General features: G+C 40.7%; 1 protein-coding gene across 6 annotated transcripts in view; it reads left to right on the plus strand.

Annotated features, from left to right (window-relative positions):
• The window catches only part of zzef1 (zinc finger, ZZ-type with EF hand domain 1), a 257,862-nt gene that overhangs the window by 84,138 nt on the left and 147,771 nt on the right, over window positions 1-25,953 (plus strand). For all 6 annotated transcript variants that reach the window (XM_078225185.1, XM_078225186.1, XM_078225188.1 and 3 more), the window contains exons 15-21: window positions 159-340; window positions 623-756; window positions 874-944; window positions 4,960-5,074; window positions 17,370-17,529; window positions 20,409-20,530; window positions 25,043-25,165. In XM_078225185.1, coding sequence (XP_078081311.1) covers window positions 159-340; window positions 623-756; window positions 874-944; window positions 4,960-5,074; window positions 17,370-17,529; window positions 20,409-20,530; window positions 25,043-25,165 — 907 coding nt within the window. The remainder of the gene's footprint in view (window positions 1-158; window positions 341-622; window positions 757-873; window positions 945-4,959; window positions 5,075-17,369; window positions 17,530-20,408; window positions 20,531-25,042; window positions 25,166-25,953) is intronic.

Below are 25,953 nucleotides of genomic sequence, written 5' to 3' on the forward strand. Positions count from 1 at the left end.
GTTCGTGATACCAAATAAACCTGTTGGACTTTAACCTGGTGTTGTGAGACTTCTTACTGTTTCTCAAAGTGTGCCTGTGGGTAAACTTACAGACCAGCAATCTTTGCTGAGGAAAGAATAATATGGGAAATATAACTCTCGTTATTTGTGTCTTGCAGTCGAGAACTCGAGTGCCTCCAAGCACAGACGATTTTGTTACAACTTCTTCAGAATTGCTTAGTGTTACTGTCTGGATCTCATCAACCTGCAAAAGCACAGGACACAGCGCAACCTAGCACTGAGAAAAAGCACCCTATTGATCGGGAGTCTGCTCACGATCTCTATGTCTACCTTTGTAAAGGTAATGAGTGGGACAGGTTGGGTGATGTTAGTTGTTTGAATTTTAGTTGGCTTTAAATGAAATATTTTGACATGTCTAAGTAGGTGAATGTTAGTGCTGTATTTTCCTCTGTACATATCTGTTGGGGATGTGCGAATGGATGATTTTCAGTCTGTCGAATGCATTTATTCTCACAGTATCGTTCTGTACTGTAGTGGTTGGGACGTTGATGTCCCAGTAGTCAGCACCACTAGAGTTACTCCTAATGTGTGCACCTCTGAATATGATCTTTTTTCTGAGCAGTAGTGGATGATGCGGAATATGACACTGTTTCCGGGACGATGCTAAGGAAGGAAGCTGTAAATACCATTCTTAGTGGAGCGGCCATCTTTTTTCCAGATGTACAGACCCGCCGCGATCAACTTTTTAAAATGATGGTAAGATTCAGCATAACATTCGGACATGGTCCTCTCCTCTTGATTCAGCTGCAACCTACGCATTGTATTGAATATCCCCCGACAGGCTTCCCAACTTGTATTCTTTAACTTTTTCAGGAAACAATCACTGAACCGTCTCAACCTCAGTCTGCCACAATTACCTTCCAGTCGCTGTGTCATTATTTCAGGTGAGTCTAAAGTGCCTGAGGTTTTTTTTTAAAAGAAATCTGATGTGGACTAGAAAGAAAAAATAAATTGTGTTTGTCTAGTTTCTTTCGTATCTTTAGGACATTCCAAAGTGCTTTAATTAAGTACTTTTGAAGTGTAGTCATTGTTGTAATGGAAACAAACACAGCAGGCAACTCGCACACAGCAAGATCCCACAGATATAAGATTAAATGGCCACACCATCTGTTATGGTTAAATATTGGCCAGGACACCAGGGGAACTTCCCTGCTCTTCAGCTGGATCTTTTACACCTGCCTGGGACAGCAGAACTGGTCTCATTCTCATCTGAATGCGGTCACCTTTAACACTGCAGTACTAGGTTTTGTGCTTAAGTCTCTAGAGTGGGGCATGAACCCAGGAGCTCTGACTTAGAGGCATGAATCCTAACACTAAACCAAGGCTGTTTGTGCAAAAGTAACAATTCTGTTTTGTCTATTAATAAAGGTATATTAATAGATCTGCAGGTAAGTGAAAATAACATGTGTTTGCATTTTTGTAAAGTTGTAGCACAATGAAATTGATGTCACAAAACAAAACGTGTGTTTGCATCCACAGTTCCTAGATGATTTGAGCTGTGTTAATGCCTAGGGAAAGGGAGTCTGGATTAGTTTTGCTTCTCAAAAGAATACTACTTCCTGTGGAAGGCCAGAACACACAGTGAACTCACTTGTAGCTGTGGGAAGCTGAACTAAGGAACTGGATAGGTTGGTGGTAGTTGGAGGAGATGTTGAGCGGGATTCTCCGGCTGCACTCACCTCAAAACCAGAGAATCTTTCCTGAGGTCAATGGACCGTTGCATGGACCACCCCCCTCCCCCGCTACAATTCCCGTGGCAGGCCGGACGGGAGAATTCCGGCCGTTAGCTTTGAAAGGACAAACTCAATAGCAATGCTCTAAATCTCAGGATGATGGTCAATAAATTGCCTCTTGCATATTTGACTTTAAGCAACACTAACACATTATACTTAAGATTGAAATTAAATGTTTGGAAACTTATTTCAAAAGCTATCTATTTATTTAACATAAATGGTGGGCAGCCACTCCTTTTTAAAGCCTCTTTGCCAGGCTCTGTCATTCACCACAATCTTGACCCCAAATTACACTATGGCCTCTTCCCAAACTCCGCCAACATTTCCTCCCTCTTCAGGATTACTTAAGATCCTTGTCTTTTATTGCCACTCTTCCTGTGCCTTTCAAAGATGTTCCACCTGCTGCTGCATCCAAGGCAACTCCTCATCCTCAATAATAATCTTCACCATAACTCCTCCAGCCTCTTCTGATTCCTTCACCATGCTGCCCTTCCTTGATCTCCCCTTTCATATCAACACCTAGACCCATAAAGTCAAAAGAAGTATTCTCAAGTGCACAATCTGTGAGTACTCTAATCACTTACTCGTCGTCATTTGCACACTCCTATAAAGCCACTATTTCCACCATCTGCCGGTCAAACAAAAACTCTACTGCAATAAAAGCAAAATACTACGGATGCTGGAATCTGAAACAAAAACAGAAAATGCTGGAAAATCTCAGCAGGTCTGACAGCATCTGTGGATAGGGAACAGAGTTAATGTTTAAAATCTGGATGACACTGAGTCATCCAGACCCGAAACATTGGCTCTATTCTCTCTCCACAGATGCTGTCAGACCAGCTGAGATTTTCCAGCATTTTCAGTTTGGTTGTGCCCATAGATGCACGGGTTAGATTGATCGATTGTGCTAAATTGTCCCTTAGTGTCAGTGGGATTAGCAGGGTAATTACGTGGGGTTACAGGGATAGGGCCTTGTTGGTGGTGCAGGCTTGATGGACCGAATGGCCTCCTCCTGCACTGTAAGGATTCTGCGTTTCTAAAAACCTTTCTGTTCTTTCTGTCATGAATTCCCAATCCTCCACGACTGGTCCCAACTCACTGAGAATTCTTGGTCACTGTCAATTTGTTAGCAACCCTCTCACCTCTCCCTTTCATTATCCCCAAGTAAAATTGTCGCCATCCATTATCACTCCTGCTCTCTGTTACAATCCAGTTTTACTTTTGAGGGACACAAATTTGCACATATCCAATGTGCAACTGACTTAGCTATCCATTAGTAGGCTATAGCAAGCACTATCTTGCTTCACTATCTTCATCCGACACATATCCACCATCTCAGATTCAGAGTCATTCTCAAGAAAGGCCCCTTATTACTATATCTCTCCGCCTCCTTTTGTAAAACATCATAAAAACCATCTCCAGCTCTCCAAATCTCCTCTGCCTATCTGTTACATGCCTTGACATGTTATTTACATGAAAGGCACTGTAAATAGTTCTGTCATTGCTCAAGTAACAATTAATTTATTTCATATCCGAGAATGTGGATTAATCCTCAATACCATGTCGCAATTTGCAGTTGAGCCTGTTCCGGCAGCATTCCGTAACACACACACGTTTCTGTGCTATACTTTCTTTTCGGGGGGGAAAAAAATAAAGGCAGCCAGTCCCCACTGGCTTTCCCAACCGTGGGCACTTACAAGCGCAACCGAGCGATAGAAAATACCTTCTTACTGACCCCAGAAACTTTGCAGTCACATCACATCTTTTGCTGTCTGTTTGCACATCTGCTAAAATGAGCTGGTGTGACTGAAGAACCAGTTACCATTACCTGATATGGTGCTCCCATTCTAACAGAACAGCATATCTTCCAACTCACCTTGAGCAATGCAATGTGGAAGATCTAATTAGTCTAAAATTAAAGTTAACGTGTTACAAATGCATTTTCATCAATAAAAGTATCCATAAGAAATCTTTCTTGAGCTCTTTCACAATGGCTACTGTTAAGTTTTCTATTGGCCTGCTTCCATTCTGAAAATGGAATAATGCCCATTCTGTCCGATATAATCTTTTTTTCAGGTTGTTTGTAATAAAACCTTCATGTTCAGTCTTTTTTTTAAAATCCAGAAACCACATTGTGATTTCTTCAGAGACAGTGTTCTGACTGTGATACATTAGAGTTGGCCTGTATTGCTTAACTGTGGCTCCAGAATTCCATTCATGTTCTTTGTATTCCAGCTTGTTAAAGTTCATATAATCTACGGCACGGAGACAGGCCCTTCAACCCAAACTGGTCCATACCGACCAAAAAGCCCATCTAAGCTAACCCCATTTGACTGCATTTGGTGCATATCCCTCTAAACCTTTCCCATCCATGAATCTGTCCAAATGGCTTTTAAATGTTGTCAATGTCCCTGCCTCAACCACTTCCTCCGGCAGTTCATTCCACATATGTGCCATCCTCTGTGTAAAAAAAGTTGTTCCTCAGGTTCCCATTAATTCTTTCCCCTCTTAACTTAAACCTATGCCCTCTTGGTCTCGATTCCCCAACCCTGGGAAAAAGACCGAGTGCATTCACCCTATCCATGCTTCTCATGATCTTATACACCTCCATAAGATCACCCCTCAGCCTACTATGCTCCAAACAAAAAAGTCCTAGCCTGTCCAATCTCTCCCTATAACTCAGTCCCTTGAGTCCTGGCAACATCTTTGTAAATCTTTTCTGCACTCTCCCCAGTTTAACAACATCTTTCCTATGGAAAGGCGACCAAAACTGAACACACTACTCCAGGTGTGGCCTCACCAAGTTGTTTACTTCTTCCTGCCAAACGTGGAAAATAGTTTCATTAAAGTTCTGATGGGATCCATCCAGGAATACCATTAATTTACATTGTTCCCTTTTCTTTATAATTCAGCAGCAATAATTATCAGTGTAAGATGCTTTAGCAGCCTGTATGAGTTGGTAAGTCAGACGAGTCCTTTGGCCAAAGGAATAAGAAACAGCAAAAGCTGAATATCCTCTGTGGCCCCAAATATATTTTGTTCCCTTCACTCTTTTAGGTGTCTTAACTTTGTGATGCATATTTTGTTCCTAGATTTAAATTGTTTTTCAAGCCTGGTCAGGTCCTGCAGTTTTGATTAATGTAACTTGTATCATTTTCTGACATAGCAATCAAGACCCAAGTGGGCTGCTTCAGTTGCCGCAGAAAGGGGTTCCTGCAGAGTTTGATATTAACCCAGTAATGATGGTCATGGATACTTTGCTGTTAGTAGCAACACGAGAGGTAAGAGGCTTGCTGCCTGTGCTGGAGAAAAGGAATGAATGATTTTGTGCACTTGAACCTAATGAAGATTTGAGTAGAAGAGCTAGTGATTTGCAGCATGATCATTTCATCCTGATTCTTATAAAGAAATGTTAATTATTTTTCTTAAGATCAGTCCTTAATGAAATTTATGTTTGCTGGTATGTAAAAATCCCAAGTTTTACAAAAAATTGGAAAAGACCAAATGGTACGCTTGTTTTTACTTATTTGTGTAATTTATAGCCTTCCTGTGTGATCTTTAACATCCTCCTCTTCTCCCTACCCTAGCAAAATTACAAATTGTTGATTCTGATAGTTATATCATGCTTTATCAACTGACTGACACTGAAAGAATCCCTTCATGATAGGAATCTATTACCTTGCAGTTGGTATGTATTTGTGGAATATCTGTGCTCGTTAGTCTACATTGGCTCCTTGCTAGGCAACACTTTGATTTTAAAATTCTCATTCCTGTTTTCAAATCCCGCTATGGCCTTGGCCCTCTCTATCTCTGTAACTTCCTCCAGCCTCACAATGCTTTGAGATCACTGCACTTCTACAATACTAGCCTCTGGCACACTCCTGATTTTTAATGCTTCGTTAGCAGCTATGTCTTCAGCTACGAATATACGAACAAGAAACAAGAAGTAGACCATTCAGCCCTTCGAGCCTACTATGCTGTTCAACAAAATGATGGCTGATCTGTTTATGTTTCAAGTTCTGCATTCCCATCTACCTTTGGCTCCCTTGCCTAACAAGAATCTATTTACCTTTGCCTTTAAAATATTCAGTGACCCCCGTGTCCACCATCTTCCGAGGCATAGTGTTCCAAAATCGCAAAACCCTCTGAGAAAAAGATTCTCCTCATCTCTGTCCTAAAAGAGTGACCCCTTGTTCTGTACTCACCCACAAGTGGAAATATCCTTTTCCCGTTCATCTTGTCAAGACCATTCAGGGTCTTATATTCTTCAATCAGCTCACCCCTCAATCTTCTAAACTCTTGCAGAAACAAATCCAACCTTTCCAATCTATCCCCAGAAGGCAACGTGCTCATTCCAGGTAAAATCTAGTAAGCCTCCTTTGAACCCATTTGCATCCTTCCTAAAATGAGACAAAAGCTGCACACAGTGGGATTCAAGGACACAATTTGAATTTCCGAATGTTAATTTTGATGGTTTGTGAAGGGTGTTCTCTGGAAGTTTGATGATGAAACCTTTTGAATTAATGTGTTGTGAACTTAGTTTTCTTTTACCAAATAGATATCTGGTTAGTCACCATCTCCATAATTGGTGAAAGAGGCACCATTTCCGATTTGACAGAACAGTTTTTCCATTATTCTCCATTTGACTAAGATTGTTTTTAAGCTTCTCTTATCGAAGGAAATTATATCTGCTACCCTTGAAAGGAAGTATCACTTGGCTAACATACATGGGACACTAGGTTTTTCTAAATAAATAGCGTTTTATTGACTTAGGAAAATATATCTCATTGCTCTATGATTTAGACTTTTTCTTTATTGTATCTTCGCACCCACACTCTTTTACCTTCTGGGGAATAGTTGGTTAAGGATTCCTGAGCTGATTATCAGCCATTTGAACCACATTGAACACTCCTTCCATGGCCAACAAGTCCTGGCATTGGACTCAAACCAGGAACTCTGGTCCAGTGGAGAGGCACTAGCGCTGCGCACTGCTATTTTAAAGCTCATGAATTGAATGGTGAAGCTAATGGAATTCGCAAGTAGTTACAAAAGAATGTGTTGAGGCCAAATACTTTCTGTGGTGATGCAGGAGTTAAGTTATAATCAAGTTTCTGATGTGTCGTATTTAAGTATTTTGATTTTAGGCTTAAACTTTTGAATAGGGTCTTCTGAACAGATAGACTGAAATATACTGTGGTTTCTGACATTCAGGAAAAGGCACCTGACTTAACTTATCAGTGACGTAAGGAAAATGTTCTTTTAAAAAGGTATTGGTGAACCCTGTTTTGTGTGTTTGATATTTAATTCCCTATCGCCAGTATTTTAGTGTTGGTTTATTCGTAAAGAATTGTATCCTTAGAGTTGTCAATAGATGTTGCTCACACCACATTTATTAATTACAGAAATAGTTACTCAATTCTCAGTTTGATGCAGTAATGCAGATAAAAACAAGTTCACTATTCAAGCAGTATAGGATTACAGACCTCAAAATACCCACTTGATTCAGATCATGCAGTGAGACCTTAGATGAGCTGTAATTTTATCTTCAGTTTCTTTATAAACCTAAAATATTCAGAGCCTAAACCCTGTTATTTATCCCAGTTCTTTTGATAGTGCAAAGCTTCACGAGAGAAGGCGGCGTGGTGGCAGAGTGAAACCAAAAGAGAAAATGCTATACGTTCTCCCCGTATATGCGTGGGTTTCCTCCGGGTGCTCCGGTTTCCTCCCACAGTCCAAAGATGTGCAGGTTAGATGGATTGGCCAAGCTAAATTGTCCTTTAGTATCTCAAGATGTGTAGGTTAGAGGAATTAGTGTGGTAAATATGTGGGGTTACAGGGATAGGGCAGGGAGGTAGACCTGGATAAGATGCTCTGACAGAGTTGGTACAGTCTCGATGGACCAAATGGCCTCCTCCTGCACTGTAGGGATTCTATGAATGCAAAAACAAACTAAAAATATGTGATTTGTGCCGTGACATTCAATAATGAATCTTTAGTTTCCATTGGTAGAATGTGCGATGAACCAGGTTTTGCAACAGTTTATAAAATGTGTGAAATCTGGTGATTTTTGAGAGGTGGTTGTGGTGGTAAAGAGGAGTGAGAGTGAAGAAGCGAACTTTGCAGCCAGAGGATGTGCTGGAAGTTCTGGGAGGGTACACGTGCAATCAGTGACTCTGAAAACTGCATGCTGTGAATCAGTCATACCTTTTAAATTTGTGACGGGCTGAATATTGTGGTCAGTGATGAACAAATGATGCCAGCCATTCATCACCCTTACAGTTACAGACAGACTGTGGCGTTTTGCCCTGGAATTTAGGAAAATCAATTTGGTGTGAAGCCCTGTTCGGGGGGATCTGGAACTTGTGTGTACAGGGCAAGCAACGGTTAAGCAGAGTGCAAGTCCGAATAGTTAATTCACTGGTGAATCATGCATGAAAACGAAATAGTGAAAGAAAGGTGGACTTAAGCTCAATAATAAGAAGTCTCACAACACCAGGTTAAAGTCCAACAGGTTTATTTGGAATCACGAGCTTTCAGATCCCTGCTCTTCCATCAGGTGAGTCTGCGCTCCGAAAGCTCATAAATCTGCAACATTAACTAAAATCTGAGGAAATAAGATTTCATTCTTATAAAAGTTAATTTTCAGCACCAGAGAGGCACTTTTCTAAATTATTTTATGGGACGAGGGCATTGCTGGCTGGGCCAGCGTTTTTACCCATCCCTATTTGTCCTTGAGAAAGTGTTGATGAGCCACGACCTTGAACCGTTGCGTCCATGTGGTGTAAGTACACCCACAGTGCTGTTAGGGAAGGAATTCTAGGATTTTGACCCAGTGATAGCGAAGGAATGTATTTCCAAATCAGGGTGGTGTGTGCCTTGGAATGGTGGTGTTCCCAAGCATCTGCTGCCTGTCCTTCTAGGTGGTGGAGAGCGCAGCAATTAAGACTTAGCACGCTATTTAAAAGTTTGCTTGCACTTGAATTGATGAGGTCTAGTTTTTCCTGGCATGTTTATGGGTATCTATCACTTAAATAGGCAAAAAGTCATGCTCATTGCCTACTGAGTCTCGGTGAAATGCTGCTAAATGCTGCCGGATTTACTCCTCAATGACCACTGAAAATCTCACTGCCGTTTTTACAGCAAAATCTGGGCTGATGGTAACTTCCAGTGCCCACAACTGGTTTCATATACGTTGCTCTGACTGATTTTTTAAATTGCTGATACACAAAGATTTTATATCATAAGCTCAGATGGCACGTAGCAGTGGAAACAGATTGTTTCAAACATACTTATAATCAGACAAGAGATGTGGAAAATACTTTGTTTTCATTAAATCTACACACTATGAATTTTGAAACAAAGCTTACCTATTAACTATTAGGATATCCAGTTCTACATCTGCACACAATGAGAAATATAACCACTCGATTGGTCCTTATTATACAAAACTTAACGATTACTACAAGTAGCTAATACGACAACACTTCAAATATATAAAAGTTTAACATCGCCACTTCTAAGTTGTTATTAGGCGTAACCAAAAGGGAAGAAAATCCAGTCGGATGACAGCTGCTTCTTCAGTGTTTTTTTGTACTCAAAAGAGTATTTTGCATTTCTACACTTCTGAAAATGTATCTAATGCACACAATTAAACAATAACCTGTCGGTAATTTCATTATCTGTCCCCCTAGTCGATCACGTTTCAATCCCACTGATTTCAGAGTCCGTATGATTGGTAATAACTGTTGTGTTGTAAAGTAATCCGGTCTATGCAGCCTGATTAGGAGAAAATCTTGAACAGTCCAACTTTCTTGTCAGAAGGAATTAACCTGAATAAAGGCATAACTGTAAGAAACAGGAGCTGTAATCTGACTGCTCGAGGCTGCTCTGTCATCCAATAAAAATTATGGTTGAACTTTTGACATCAATTTTGTTTGCTTTCCTCATCCCCATATCCTTACTGAAAAATAGTTGTTTTTATTTTCATTGTTTGCTGAAACTTTGCATGTGGTTTCGCCATTCCTTGTGCACAGTGGTTTGATGTTACGTTTGAGGGACCAGCCACGGCACACACTGGTTCATGCATTTGTTGAAAACTGTTTCTTTTTTGTTGCAATTCAATGTGTTCTAATGCTCTTTGAACCATATATCCTTTACGCTCTGGATGATTTAATGCCAGCTTTGCATCTATCAGATAATTGTTCAATATGCCTGTGGTTATAAACTTCCTCTTCAGGAGCCAACTTACTTGTGGAATCCGTTGCAGCAAAGTTGTTATCACATTTGGTTGGTCATTTGCAACATGTAATTTTTTGCATAATTTTTGGATTGATTGATTAGTAAGGAGGTTCAGTATTTTCCTGCATTCCTTCCTTTCCTGGTGGTCGAGCCTTGGTACATCTTTTGTTTGACTTGTGCTCCAGCAATTTTGTATGATGATCACGAGATCCTTCTTCTGACTTTTCTGGTCAGCATGTACGCCAATGTTTCTCAAATACTTGTACAGCAGGTACTTTGTCAGACCCTTGTAGGATAGCAATTGCTTTGAAGATATGGTGTTCTCAATGATCTTGGTGACCAGCTCTCTCTGACTGTATTTCAAGCCGCACTCTGTGTATTTGTTGTCCAGTCTCTGACAGATTTTTCTCAAATCCCGGTCACTGCATTCGTTGAGAAGAGTTTTCCAACCCTTCATCTCAATATCTGTCGGCATTGTCTTGTGTGTATTGCTGAACTGATGTTGCAGGTGTTCAGTGTAGTTCCTCTTAGGTGCTTAAAAGTAGAAATGTAGGTAATATATTAGGTCAAAACATTCAGCATCACTAGGGATGGGCTTCTGGTTTTGGTTGAATGACTCATCCGTTCCATTGTAGTTCTTGCCAAATATCTTAGAATCATATATTTAACCCATGCTGATGATTATTACGCTTCAAGCGAATTGCAGGGCCAACATCAGTCAATGTTTGGGTTTCAGTGTGATTCAGGAAAGATATTATTTGGAATGCATCTAGTTTCTAATTATGTTCATCATTTTACTGAATTTAGCACAACATTGCAAATGCCTTTGCCCTTGTTTTCCTGCCTGTGATCCTGAGTCCTTCCACCTGTACGCTCAGCACTTTTTTTCCACCAGATGATCTGGTTGTAGTGGCAATGCCACTTGTTAATTCAGTGATAATTCTCCAATTGTTTACAATTCAGGAAGAGCAGCTTTCTCGACTTGAGCAGTTTGTCCTCCAGATGTATCCCAAAATTAGCTAATTAAAAAGACTTGTTTTGTTCATTAATGATTTGAAATTAAATGTAGGGAGTATGATCAAAAAGATGGCATGAAAATTGGTAGAGTGTTAATGAGGAGGATAGCCTTAGATTACAAGATGATATTAATGGACTGGTCAGGTAGGCAGAGCAGTGGCAAATGGAATTCAACCCAGAAAAGTGTGAGGTAATGCACTTGGGGAGGGCTAACAAGGCAAAGGATTACACTAAATGGCAGGACCCTGGAAAGTACTGAAGATCAAAGGGACCTTGGAGTGCAGATTCACAAATCTCCGAAGGTGGCAGAGCAAGTAGATAAAGTGGGTAAGAAGGCAAATGGAACACTTACCTTTACTGGCAGAGCATAGTATACAAGAGTGGGGAGGTCATGGTGGGACTGTATAAAACGCAAGTTAGGCCACAACTGGAGTACTGTGTGAAGCTCTGGTCACCACATTATAGGAAGGATGTGACTGCACTGGAGAGGGTGTGCAGGAGATTGACCAGGATGCTGCCTGCACTGGAGGGTCTGAGCTATGAAGAAAGATTGACTAGGTTGGGACTGTTTTCCTTGGGTTGAGAGGGGGCCTTATAGAGGTGTATAAGAAGGGCATAAATAGAGTGGATAAGGAAGCACTTTTTGGGTGTCAGTAACCAGGGGCACAGATTTAAGGTAAGGGGTAGAAGGCGAAGAGGGAAATTGAGAACATTTTTAGTGGTGGGAGTCTGGAACTCTTTGCCTGAAAGGGTGGTTGAGTCAAACTCTTGTAACTTTCAAAAAGTATTTAGATATTCACTTGTGCTGCCATAACTAGCAGGGCTGTGGGCCAAGCGTTGGAAAATGGGGTTGGTGTGGTCAGGTCTTTGTTAACTGGTGTGGACACAATGGGCCAAATGGCCTTCTGTGTTGTAAACATCTCTGAATCTATTGTACATTGGTATATAGCTGTGGCTCAGTTAGTAGCACTCTGGTCTCTGAATTAGATGATTGTGGGTTCACTCCTAGACATGAGTGTGAACATCAAGACTGACACTTCAGTCCAGCACTGAGGGGTTGCTGCATCATCGCTGGTGCCATCTTTTGATGAAACATTAAACTGAGCCCCTGTCTCAGTACCCAGCCAGTCTGATCCTGCTTTTCTGCACTTGATCCATTACCTTGCCAGCTATGGCACCTCAAGTGTATATCAAAGTACTTTTTAAATGTCATAAGGCCTCTATGTAATTGCCTCCCCTACCTCTTCAGACAAATAGTTCCCGCTTCTCACTGCCCTCTGCACGAAACTATACCCTCTCAAATTCCCTTTAAATCTCTTCCCTCTTACCTTAAATTCATGCTCCAACATGATTGCAGGTTGTTGCTGTGTTTGCATTAGTTTTTGTGTTGTACACCACCTGACGAGTATAATGGCATAAGTGAGAGTGCAGACTTGCAGAATTCCGTACGAGAAATGAGTCACTAGATAAGCATCTGCCCACCAAATATGTCATTGTTTGGGTTGTAGAGCAAACAAATCAACGTTTGTTTATCCAATCTTTTGAGGAGCTTGAATATACTTTTTCAAATTCAAATTTGTAAAAGTGATTATTCTTCACTCTCTCACCCTGTTGAAGTTGCTGAAGCCCAAACTATAAGCACGTTAAGGATCAGTTTAAAGATTTCTCCTTTGAAATTGATGTCTATCAGTAATTCCACTGGCATGATATACAAAGCTCATCCCTTTCTTGTACTGGAACTTATTTGTATCGGTTTCATTTTCATTGTAACAGAAACTGATGTTTTCCATTTCACAAGCTGCCAGTTGAATAAAAGTTGATGAATGTCATTCACAAAGCTGGTTGGAGAAGAGTTTTTAATGGTGCTCATGTCCTTTAGGCTGGTGGATGTTGAAATCTTGACCATTAGGCCACTGTCTCTACTCCTAGCATTGGCTCTGACTGACTCTTCACAGGGTGTACAAATTATCCTTAAAGCATACTTTAATGAAAAATTACTAGTAATATGGGAAATTAGTCTATTTGGTGGGTATGCTGATTATAGACTGATCTTAGTCTATTTGGTGGGTATGCTGATCATAGACTGACCTTAGTCTATTTGGTGGGTATGCTGATCATAGACTGATCGTAGATCATAGAATCTCTACAGTGCAGAAGGAAGCCATTAGGTCCATCCCTGTAAGCCCATGTATTTACCCTGCTGATCCTCCTGACACTAAGGGGCAATTTAGCATGGCCAATCAACCTAGCCCGCATATCTTCAGAATGTGGGAGGAAACCGGAGCACCCAGAAGAAGCCCATGCAGACACGGGGAGAACATGCAAACTCCACACAGGCAGTAACCTGAGGCCGGAATTGAACCTGGATCCCTGGCGCTGTGAGGCAGCAGTGCTGTTCCACCACGCCGCTATCTGAGCCTGTGGGTCCAGTGTTGGATTTCCACTAAATATTCTGTTCTGTATCCAGCACTGAAAATGTGCTGAAAGTGGTCATCAGCACAGTACACTGGTTAGGCGCAGTTATGCGCCAGTTTGTTGGTGGGTGAAGGATACAGGCAGGAAATGGACATCTTGCGCTTGCCTAATACTGGCCATTGAAACAGAGTAGACTTTTCTGTGTGAAAATATTTTCAGCTGTTCACAATTTAATGAAGTTCATATTTCTCTAAGGCTGTTACAAACTGTTTTATTGATTTGTATCATTAGATCCCAACAGCAGCTAGAATGGGGCATGTGACATTATTTGGTAGACCTTGTACCACGTTAGATAAGGAAGCCCATCAGTGCCAAGTACAGGGAAGCTGAATTTAATAAATGTGCTTGTGGGGAAGGACAGGCCTTTCTTTAATATTCCAACAATGGCTCTGGTTCACTTGCATATATTCCAGTCAGAAATTATCCGTTTCCCAAAAGCAAAATACAGTGGATGCTGGAAATCTGGGATAAAAACAGAAAATACTGGAAATCATCAGCAGGTCAGGCAGCATCTGTGAAGAAAGAAACAGAGTTAACATTTCTGGTCAATGACATTTTTTTTGACCTGAAGGAAGATAAGGAGAGGGGGTGGGGAGAACAAAAGGGAAGGTCTGTGATACGGGAGGTTAAATGTTTTCATGGTATAAAAGGCAGAGGGAGTGGTAATGAGTGTCATAAGGAAACAAAGGATACGTCCAGAGTGGGTGTGAATGGCTGAATAATGGACAGATGTGCCTGAAAGTAAAAATGTGACAAACAAGGCTGGCACATACAAAAAAAAAGAACCCAGACACAAAATGGTGGTGGTGGGGTTGCTGTGGGGGCAGAGTTTACAGTCTGAAGCTGTTGAATTAAGTCCAGAAGGCTGTAAATAGAGAATCGAAAGCTGTTCCTCGCTCTTTTCCAAGCTGCATTAGAACACTGCAAGTTTTATGTGTTTTTCTTTCAATTTGTTCCATTGATTCCATTGAATTTGCTGGTCACAATGCAGCCTCCTCTGCACTGGGTAGATCAAACGTAGACTGAGTGACTGCTTTGTGAAGCACCTCTGCTCAATCTGCAATTATGACCACGAGCTTCCATTTGCCCACCATTTTAATTCTCCACCTTGCTGCCATGCTGGCATTTCATTCTCGGCCTGCTTCAAGTGTTTCAGTCAGTATCTGATGGAGTCCCAACTTAAAGCTAAGCTTTGTGAGGAAATATTAGGCATTCTTGAATAAATTGAGTTGAGTTAAGCTCTGACGAAACTCGAAACATTGGCTCTATTCTCTCCTCACAGATGCTGTCAGACCTGCTGAGATTTTCCAGCATTTTCTGTTTGGAGCTTTCCTTTCAAAAAGATCCATGAAAAATTATAAATGCTGCACATTAACTGTTTAAATAATGCATGATAAACAGTGTAGCTGGAAAGTTTCTACCTACTAGAGAACTGCTCATGGTGTGATCCTGGTATTAGATTTGACATTTAAAATGTACCACTTTGTTGCTATTAATTACTGCACAGCACAAAGTCACACATGTGGCAGTCCTCTCAAGATCTCCACTCCACCTGACGAAGGGGCAGCGCTCCGAAAGCTAGTGGCATTTGCTACCAAATAAACCTGTTGGACTTTAACCTGGTGTTGTTAAACTTCTTACTGCAGTCCTCTCAAAGGCAGGGCTCCCAAATTTCTTAGCACTCATCAAACAGCTAACCAATGGGACGCTTAAAGCACTGCTTAAAGGATGCTTGCAAGTGAGACATGAAGAACCTAGACATTGATTATCGCATCGAGGAGTTGCGCGCTGATGGCAGGGGAAAATGGGCTTGTTTATATCGCCATGATGACCAGTGGCTTGGTAAGAGGCACCAAAGTCAGAAGCAACCCACAGTGATACTTGGAATCTTTGTGTTTGACACTTGAGGTAGACTTTGCCCCTCAAGGATTGACTTCTTCAGCATCAGAATAGGTGTGCCGTATGAAGACACCCTATCTGAAATGGATTATTTGCTTGGATGTCCATCATCTTTTGTAGGTTGGAGGGATGCTGACCGACCTTCACTCGGGTAGCTTCCTGAAGCAGTAGTTGGGGCACCACTGCAATTGGAGTCAGCAACCCAGGACTACAGCCTAGGGTCTGGTGGGAAACGGTCAGTTTCTGCCCCAATTTCCATCTGCATGCTGGGAAGTGCCCATGCTGATCTCTAATCACTAACGAAGCCGCCATGATCAAAGAATCCATCAATCAATGACTGAAGAAAACTTGTTTCAAGTGCCACTCAAAACAAGACTCCATTAATCTAAATTTATTATTGAATCACTGTTCAGAGCTAAAGGTTTGAACAGACTGTATTACAGCGTTAGAAATGAGAAAATTGCAGATGTTGTAACCATCCAATACAAACAGAAAATGCTGAAAATACTACAGCCTGGCAGCATGTTTGGAGAGAGAAACAGAGTTTGCCTTTCAGTTCTAATGTTTTGGATTTCCAGGATCTGAACATTTCACTTTTGCACCAAATAGATTTTTTTAAGACAGAACAAACAAATAATGGTTCTGAAAGCAAATCCAAATCAATGCTATGGCTAAGTTTTTTTAAATGATCGTTACACAGTTTATATTCATGTATTATATAGAGTAAGAATAAAATGGATGCCCCAGCTTTTAATACTCAAACAAAGCAGTATCACTGCCTCGTTCACACCTTAATCCTTCCCCAAGTTGGCAATCCTGTTCATGCCACACAAGCAGCCGTCAACACTACAAGTAAGAACAATTACTGGCTCTGTTGAGCCTAAAGTTTGAACAGATTCAGTAAAATTGTACTCGGATTATTTTTATACAAATTAATAGGAATAGGCTTCATTCCCAAAACAAATTATACAAAATGTGACATGAGTGCAAAATAGTTGAACCAACGCAAAAGTAAAATTCTGCAGATGCTGGATATCTGAAATAAAAGCAGTAAAGTCTGCAAATACTCAGTAGTTCTGGTGTCATCTGTGGAGAGAGAAACAGGGTTAATATTTTCATGTCAGTGACCTTTCACCACCAACACTGATACAGATCATCATTTAATGTGAAATGTCACAAAGGTAAAGTGGTGACTCTGTTTCTCTTTGTATGGATGATACCAGGCCTACTGAGTCTTCCCAGTGTCTTCTGCAAACCAGCTGAGTATTGCTTCTGTGCCTGATTTTCTATTGGGTAGAATTCAACGCCTGAGTTTCTCTATGAAGTGAAAAGTTTCTTCCTCTGTCATAGCTCCATTGTGAGAAGATTTGCTGATGGGATTTGGGGTGGTATTCAGGAAGCTAAACACATTGTGTGTGCGTCCCAATTCATTTTAAATTCTTTGTACACCTTTCGACCACAGGTATGCAATCGCACTTGTCGCTGTAGCATGTGAAAATGTCAATAATTTCATGAAGGCATCGTGCATGATCTCTCTGTCTATATTTAATATCATTCAAACTTGACTGTTCTTCTTAAATTGATTAGTGAATGTTTAGACCTGTAACTCCTATCAGAAATCAGAGGGCCACAAAATAGATTAACTGTACACAGTTCACTTATGAAGTTTCTGAAAGTTTTGTGTGATCAAATTTCTGTATCTTCTTGTTTATGTAACACTAAGCAATTGGTACTTGCTTCCAGGGTCTTGCACAGCCAGCTGCCAGGAATTGCTCAGATCAGCAAACGGAAACTATCCATTTCTACCATATCTCCTAGCCACCAGCAAGTTTCAGCGCTGTTGGCTGCTGCAAAACCCTTGCAGCATGAGTCAGTGTTACAGGCTTGAGCCTTTGTCTGATATAGAAGCAGCTTGGCTTAACAAGTTTTTATGTTCCTTGCTTTCAGTGCGAGTTGATGGTCATGAACAGCTTATTTGGGAAGAATGAGGCCGTCCTCGTCAATCTACTCTGGGCGTTGCAGGGACATCTCCTTTCCTGGTGTTACCTGCAGCTGAAGGGGAATGATGTCTTGTCTCTCCGGCACGCAAGAGAAATCCTCCTTAACTGTATGTATCACGGCCTCTACACTCTTAACTTCTGCTTGATAGTCATTCAAGCCCAAATTGAAATGAAGATGGCTTTAAAAAATGTATAGAAAGAGATATTCCGACAATTGACAATGGTTTCATGGTCATTAGTAGGATTTTTAATTCCAGATGTTTTTTTAAATTGAATTCAAATTCCGTCATCTGCCGTGGCGGGATTCGAACCCAAGTCCCCATATATCCAAGTGATTACCCGGGTAATTATAGGCCGGTGAGCTTGACGTCCGTGATGGGGAAATTGTTGGAGAAGATTCTTAGAGATAGGATATATACACATTTAAAACTGAATAATCTCATTAGCGATAGACAGCATGGTTTTGTACAAGGGAGGTCATGCCTCACAAATTTGGTTGAGTTTTTTGAGGAGGTGACAAAAACGATTGACGAGGGAAGGGCCGTGGATGTCATCTATATGGATTTTAGTAAAGCGTTTGACAAGGTCCCTCATGGCAGGCTGGTGCAAAAGGTTAAATCTCACAGGATAAAAGGTGAGCTAGCTAGATGGGTGGAGAACTGGCTTAGCCATAGAAGACAGAGGGTAACAGTGGAGGGGTCTTTTTCCGGTTGGAGGTCTCTGACTAGTGGTGTTCCGCAGGGCTCTGTACTGGGACCTCTGCTGTTTGTGATATATATAAATGATTTGGAGGAAGATGTAGCTGGTGTGATCAGTAAGTTTGCGGACGACACAAAGATTGCTGGAGTTGCGGATAGTGATGAACATTGTCAGAGAATACAGCAGGATATAGATAGGCTGGAACATTGGGCGGAGAAATGGCAGATGGAATTTAATCCAGATAAATGCGAAGTGATGCATTTCGGTAGATCTAATGTAAGGGGGGGGGGGGCGGTGGGCTATACAATAAATGGCAGAACCATCAGGAGTATAGACACACAGAGGGACCTGGGTGTACAAGTCCACAAATCCTTAAAGGTGGCAGCACAGGTGGAGAGGGTGGTGAAGAAGGCATATGGCATGCTTGCCTTTATTGGACGGGGCATAGAATATAAAAGTTAGCATATGATGTTGCAGCTGTATAGAACGTCCAGTTCTGGTCGCCACACTACCAGAAGGACGTGGAGGCTTTGGAGAGAGTACAGAAAAGGTTTACCAGGATGTTGCCTGGTATGGAGGGTCTTGGCTATGAGGAGAGATTGGGTAAACTGGGGTTGTTCTCCTTGGAAAGACGGAGGATGAGGGGGCGACCTAATAGAGGTGTATAAAATTATGAAGGGCATAGATAAGGTGAACAGTGGGAAGCTTTTTCCCAGGTCGGAGGTGACGAACACAAAGGGTCACGGGTTCAAGGTGAGGGGGGCAAGGTTCAACACAGATGTCAGAGGGACGTATTTTACACAGGGTGGTGGGGGCCTGGAATGCACTGCCAAGCAAGGTGATTGAGGCGGACACGCTGGGATCGTTTAAGACTTATCTAGATAGCCGCATGAACAGACTGGGAATAGAGGGATGCAAACGAATGGTCTAGTTGGGCACATGAGCGGCGCAGGCTTGGAGGGCCGAAGGGCCTGTTCCTGTGCTGTATTGTTCTTTGTTCTTTGATTACCCCTTTAAATATGAACTAATTATGTGCACTACAGGTACTTTGAGCAGCATTTAAAAAACCACCTTGCTGATCATATTTCCTGTTTATAGTGTACCAGAGTTGATGCTTAGCTTCAGATGTTGTGCCAAAGTTGTCTTTGGCCCCAAACGTAGAATAAAATTTTCAGATCAATAAATGTCACTAAAATCGTCAACTACTGCCATATTCATCAATCTGGGCTCACTTTAACGTCTCATCTGAAAAACTATTGGTCGATTGAATGAGTTACTAATTGGCCACTGGAATATATTTTGGACTCTGATTAATGTGAAATGTTTTATATGAAAGCCTCACAGTGGCACAGTTGGTAGCACCCTTGCCAGTATGTGAGAAGGTTGTGGGATCAAGTCCCAGTCTAGTACTTGAGCACAAAACCTAGGCTTTTACTGCGGAGAGATAGGTGACCTGAAGTGTTGAATTTTGGATGAGCTCTTTTGGCGATTCCGACAGAGACAAATTATTCTGCGGAACTGCCTGAAAAGAGTGGCAGTTTCCTCCGGTGGTCGAACAAGCCAACTGGCCGTTCCTTTCACGAACACTTGTGAGACCTGAACTTCGAAATGAATTAATTGGTCTAAAGTACCTTGTGGTGCCCTGATGCTGGGATGAGGCTTTCCTTTCTTCTATAACACAAGTTCTTTCTAATTGGACAAAGCAATGAAATGCACTAGAATTGTTGTGTACTATGGATTTTGGCATTATTTATGACTCCTGGACTCCTGGGATTTGCATCGTAATTGGTTTGGGTTGGTTGATTCACTTCTAGTTTTGTTTAATGGGAGAGAGAAGAGAATCTGTTTATTTGTAAATAGTTATGTTGACTGTTGAGTACTCCAGAGCTCTTCAATATGAGTATTATCAATAAATCATTCTACTTAATAATTAGCTAGGAATGTGGGAAACACCCACTTTATTATTTAATGTTACTTCAACAAGGAGAAAAGCCTGAGATGTGATAATGCAATACTTTAGAACGATTTAATAAGCATCACTGTGATTATAAACAACAAGACATTTAACCATTGGTTGTGTCACATTTCAGACTAATGTTGAAGAGAAGTATAACATTAACTGGGTGTTCTGTATAGGACAGGTTAGGATTTTATCCAAGTTTGCGTGATCTTCGTGGAGTTGATTTGACTGCACAAACTTTCACCTGTAATATAGAGAATGCCCTAGACTGGAAGCTGGAACTGATTTGCATTTATTTCTGTTATTTGCCATTATATTACTGAACAGATGTCAAACGTCACATCTCCAGCGCATCCAATGTACTGGATTTCCTGATGGTGAAATGCAGTGAGAATAAGATCATGTCAAACCTGAATGACTCTTTTCTTGCGATGGCAACTAGACAACTGGTACGTGAGTTAAAACATAATATTTGCTCCTCTAAGTACACATATTAATGAAACGTTTCTTTCAAATAAAGACAAATATTCTCACACTACATGAAAATGTTGTGTTTTTTTTCTGTACAATTTATGTGAATAATGGAGTATAAATCATTAAAGTGCAAAAGATGGGTTCATATTTCTAGCTTTTTTTTGTTCTTTTCCATTTCCAGGATTTGCAGTTTGTTTCTAATGGATGGATTTACAGGTTAATTTGTTTAGCAGTGGGCCATTAACACTTATATTGTAGTTGATCAAAATTATTATACAGACATAAGCTCACTCCCAATTTATTAGAACGATGCAGTCAAATTTGACCTTGAGTACAACTTAGAATTTGGTTAGATATGTCAGCATCCTGTTAAAGCAAATGTTGCAGAGCCCTCGGGATATAGCAGGTGAATGGGGCTAACTAAATCGCCCCTTTTAAAGAACAGGCACAGGCTGATGGACCAAATGCTTTGTCTCCTGTTATAAGATTTGAATCTATGATCATCCTTTTTTTTTATTCAATTGTGGGACATGGGCATCGCTGGCTGGCCAGCGTTTATTGCCCATCACTAATTGCCTGAGGGCAGTTGAAAGGCAACCACATTGCTGTGGCTCTGGAGTCACATGTAGGCCTGACCGAGTAAGGACAGCAAATTTCTTTCCCTAAAGGACATTAGTGAACCAGATAGGTTTTTTAGACAATCGACAATTGTTTCATGGTCATCAGCAGATTCTAAATTTCAAATTTTTAAAAATTGAAATCAAATTCCTCCATCTGCTGTGGCAGGATTCAAACCCGAGTCCCCAAAGCATTATTTGAGTTTCTGAATTAATAGACGAACCACTCGGCCTTTGCCTCCCCCTTTTAGTTGCTGTACCGTGCATTTTTCCACCTCCAGCAACTTCATTGTTTGTCTATATAAATATTAAACATTAATGCTAACATAAACAAGAATTGACCCAGAGCATCCAGTGCCAAGTTGTGCTGACATTACAGTATCATAGAATGGTAATAGCATAGAGGAAGTGTGACCTTTGGGTGTGCTGCTGGGACTCCTTGTTATTTGAACTGGTTGCTGGGTCTTTCACACACATACTGGTACACAGATTCATTGATACTTTGAAAGAAGGCCTAAGTTCAGGGTAACAGTTATAGTGAATCTCATGGACTTCAACTCAACCTCGGTTTCCCTTTGTCAGTGGCTCACAATGTGTGATCAATGGTGGCGATCTGCCACGTTCCTCTGGATGATCACGGGCTGGTCCAATATGCAGGTCATTGATGTGTGATGCCACAGCTAAGGCTATAAGAAAGAACAGAGCAGAACCTTCCTCCCTATGACATGCATGACGTCACACAACCAGACTGTCCCCTGTGTACACGGCATGAGTCTCCATAAGCACAAGCAACGACAATGTAGTTTTATAAGCAAGATTTACGTTCCCATTGATTTCATGATTAATCTATATGTAAGATGATTATTATTTTCTCAGAAGATTGTTGTGATGATTTTATAACATATTAGAATGTTTCAAACAAACTTATTATCTTATGTTTATAATATGATAATGTTTACACTTTTGTTTCTGGAATGAAATACTAATTTAGTTACGATACTTAATGAACGTAAATTTATTACATTTAAGCGCAAAATGTGGCAAAATATTTATGCAGTTAAATATTTATATATTCCATAAGTTCCCATTAATTACGATGAGTTTTTTTGCAGTGGTGAGTGAAAATGGGTGGGGTAGGACCTTATATGATCCAGAGGGTCATTTTCCCGAAGTAAGTGGCTCCTGGACATGGTAGTTTGATAACTTTTGCCCTCTGTAAATAGGATAGATGTTGATGCTGTTATCACCCTATCTTGTGTTCAGCTTCAGTGTTGAATTAGATCTAGACATGTTCTAGGTGGAGTCAACATTGTTCTTGTCGTAATCTTCTTGGCCTTTAACAAACCCGTCCTCAGATCTCACCAACTGACATCCAACTTTTGAACCCTTTTTTCCCCCCTGTTCTCTGTCCCACATACAGTTAGAGGTTTGATTCCTGATCTCTCTCTTACCTGGGGATTGTCCATTGGAGTTGCTACTGTATGCTCCTACTCCAGCCCCCACCACAAGTTTGAAATGTGCTTCAAGCTAAGGTAAAGAGAGAAATGGATTTCAACCACAAAAGATGAAAGTATTTGCTGAGATGAGATAATGATACCCATTTCATTTTTTTTAATGGCCGCTAATTGACTTTTGTATTATCTCATGAACATACCAATCACCTCTTTACCTCTTGTGCTGTGCTTGTGTAAATTATACAATCCACTGTTGTGAGACTGAGTTAACTTAAAGGTGACATCTTAACACAAACCATATCCAAATCCATTTTTGTGAAATACTGGAAGCTCTGAGCACACACACACTCCTCTATCCTGGATCTATTGAAATACATCCTCATATTCACACTAACATTCTCTTAGTTATTTTAAATATTATAGTTGCTTCTTAACAATTAACAGTTTTTCCCTCTTAATATTAACTATTCATGCAATTATTAATAATCACTATGCTTAATTTCCTTGAAAGCCATTAAATGCCTTTGAACCATATTATTTTTGAGGAATTGCTTACAACGGTCTCAGAAACAGAAAAACTTGCATTTATATAACACTTTTAACATTGCAAAATGTCCCAAGCTGCTTCACATGCGCGTTATAAAACAATATTTGACATAGACCCACTTCAGGTGTTGGGGTAAGAGACTAAAAGCTTAGTCTGAGACATAGACTTTAAGGAGCATTTTAAAGGAAGGGTCAAAGGTAGAAACGTGGGAGGGAATTTCAGAGCTTGGGGCCGAGGCATCTGAAGATAGGATCACAAATGGAAAAGGAAATCAGGGATGCACAAGAGGGCAGAATTGCAGGAATGCAGAGATATCAGTTTTCCAGGGCTGGAGTAGGCATATGGAGGGATTTTAAAACAAGGATGAGAATTTTAAAGTTGAGGTGCTGCCAGGCTTGGGAAGAGTATACGTCAGAGGTAATGACTGAACAGAACTTGGTGTAAATTAGGATACAGGCAGCAATGCTATGAATGGAGGATGGAAGTTGGGTAGCCAGCCAGGAGAGCATTTGGAATTGTCGCGCTTTGAGGTCATGAATACATCGATTAAAGTTTCAGCAGCAGATGAACTAATGAAATATTGTTTCTATTTCCCCCTACCCAGTAGCTCAGTGTTGAGATTTTACTTGTGATTAATATCACCGTGATTGCAATATGAAGGCTTTAGAGAAAATGCAGAAAATTCAGAGAATGATTCCAAGTATGAGTAACGTCAATTACAGAGATAGATTGGAGAAGTTGGGACTGTTCTCCTTGGAGAAGGGAAGAGATTTGATAGAGGTATTCAAAATCGTGGGAGGGATCAGGACAGAGTAGATGGGGGAAACTAACAAGAGGGCACAAATTTATGGTAATTGATAAGAGAAGTAATGGCAACATGAAAATCATTTTCCCAGTGAGTGGTTAGGATCTGGAATGTGATGCCAGGGTGCGAAAGAGGCAACGTCAATGAAGGCTTTCTAAAGAGAATTGGATCATTATCTGTAAAGGAAGGATTTACAGAGCAAAAGGAAAAAAAGTTGGTGAATTGCTCCTTCAGAGAGCCAAATGGCCTCCTCCTGTGCTGTAACAGTTCTATAATTGTGTGATTCAATGTAATAAATTCAGTAACCTAAAATCCAGTGGGTTTTAACAGCTGCACTCTATTCTTGAGTAGAGTGATCAATAAATACTCCACATGTGCTCACCATAATTCTTCAAGAATGTTGGTAGCGGTTACTTTGACATAGAAATCATACGCCACAATATTATGCTTTTGGAACAGCTGATGTGTTTAAAGAACTATAGCACCTAGACCCTGATATTGTTCGAGGTTTATATTAAGTAATTTATTTACATTTAAAATCAATGAATGTATTGCCTGACATATTTCAGTATGAAATATTGTTTCTATTTCCCCCTATCCAGTAGCTCAGTGTTGAGAGATTTTACTTGTCTCTAAAGGCGGCTTATCTAATGTGTCTTCCAGTCTAGTTGTCTGACTAGCCGTCCTATTCATACTCTTATTGGACAATTCCAATAAATGTTATTGGGAATAACCAAACCTATGTTATTTTGAACAGCTACCTTTATAATAGATTCTACTGTAATCAGAACAATATCACTGTGATCTTAAGCTGGCAGGCCAGCCCTTGTCAGCATAATGAAAGCTATATTTTCTGGTCATCTGGTATGATCCCAAGATTCAATGAGCTATAACAATTCAAGATGTAGCATTCCATTACTTTTGACATTTTCTTTAATTTGCTATTCCACCAAATACAATGATTCTATGGCTTATGTGTTTTTGAACCTGTTCTATTCCTGCTAATAAATTTAGCTTGCTTATACATAACCATTCAATAATGTTTCGTCAATATTTTGTTGTAGGTAATCTTTCTTTTGGAGCTTTCCAGTTTGGACATCCCTCACTGTTCCCTGCTACAAGCCTTCGCTCCCCTGGCTAAAACATTGAAGATCCTCTGTCATGAAACTGGTGACGATTTTATCAAGGTAGCGCAGCCTGTGCCTGAGATCTGCACTCTTTGTTCATGCAGTTTTGCTGGTAATAGCCCAGAAGATGTGTTCATAAGATCATATGAAATAGGAGCAGGTATAAGCCATTCAGCCCATCAAGCCTGCTCCACAATTTAGTAATATCATTACTGATGTGATTATGGCCTTAACTCCACTTTCCTACCTGGCCCCGTAACCCTAGATGCTCGAGTAGATCAAGAATCTGTCCAACTCAGCCTTGAAACCATTCAGTAACTCAGCCTCACTTGTTTTCTGGCAAAGAGCATTCCCAAGACTAAAGGCCCTCAGAGAAGAGATTTCTTCTGTTTCCAATGTAAGTATATCCATCTTTAAACAAGGAGACCAAGTATTCCAAGTGCGATCTTTCTGGACAGTCCTTACTGCCAAAGTGGACAATCTTTCAGTTTCTCACGTTGTATTCAATCTGCCAAATTTATGCCCACTCACTTAACCAATCTATATCCCTTTGCAGACTCTTTGGGTGGAATTTTCCCATCCCGCCCATCACGGGAATCATAGCAGGCAGGCCACGGACCATGCAAAGGTCTGTTGACCATGGGTGGGATTTTCTGACCTTGGGGCGAGCGTGGCCAGAAACTCCTGCCCTTTGTATCCTCCTTACAAGTTGCTTTCCTACACAGCTATCTCGTCAGCAAATTTGGCCACAATTCAGTTGGTCTCTTTATCCAAGTCATTAATATAGATTGTATATCCAATATGGTTTTGAAACTTTCCAGTATGTATCCACATTTTAACCTTTCTAC

The sequence above is a fragment of the Mustelus asterias genome, chromosome 12 (genome assembly GCF_964213995.1).
Source record: "Mustelus asterias chromosome 12, sMusAst1.hap1.1, whole genome shotgun sequence".
In the NCBI taxonomy this organism is placed as follows: domain Eukaryota; kingdom Metazoa; phylum Chordata; class Chondrichthyes; order Carcharhiniformes; family Triakidae; genus Mustelus; species Mustelus asterias.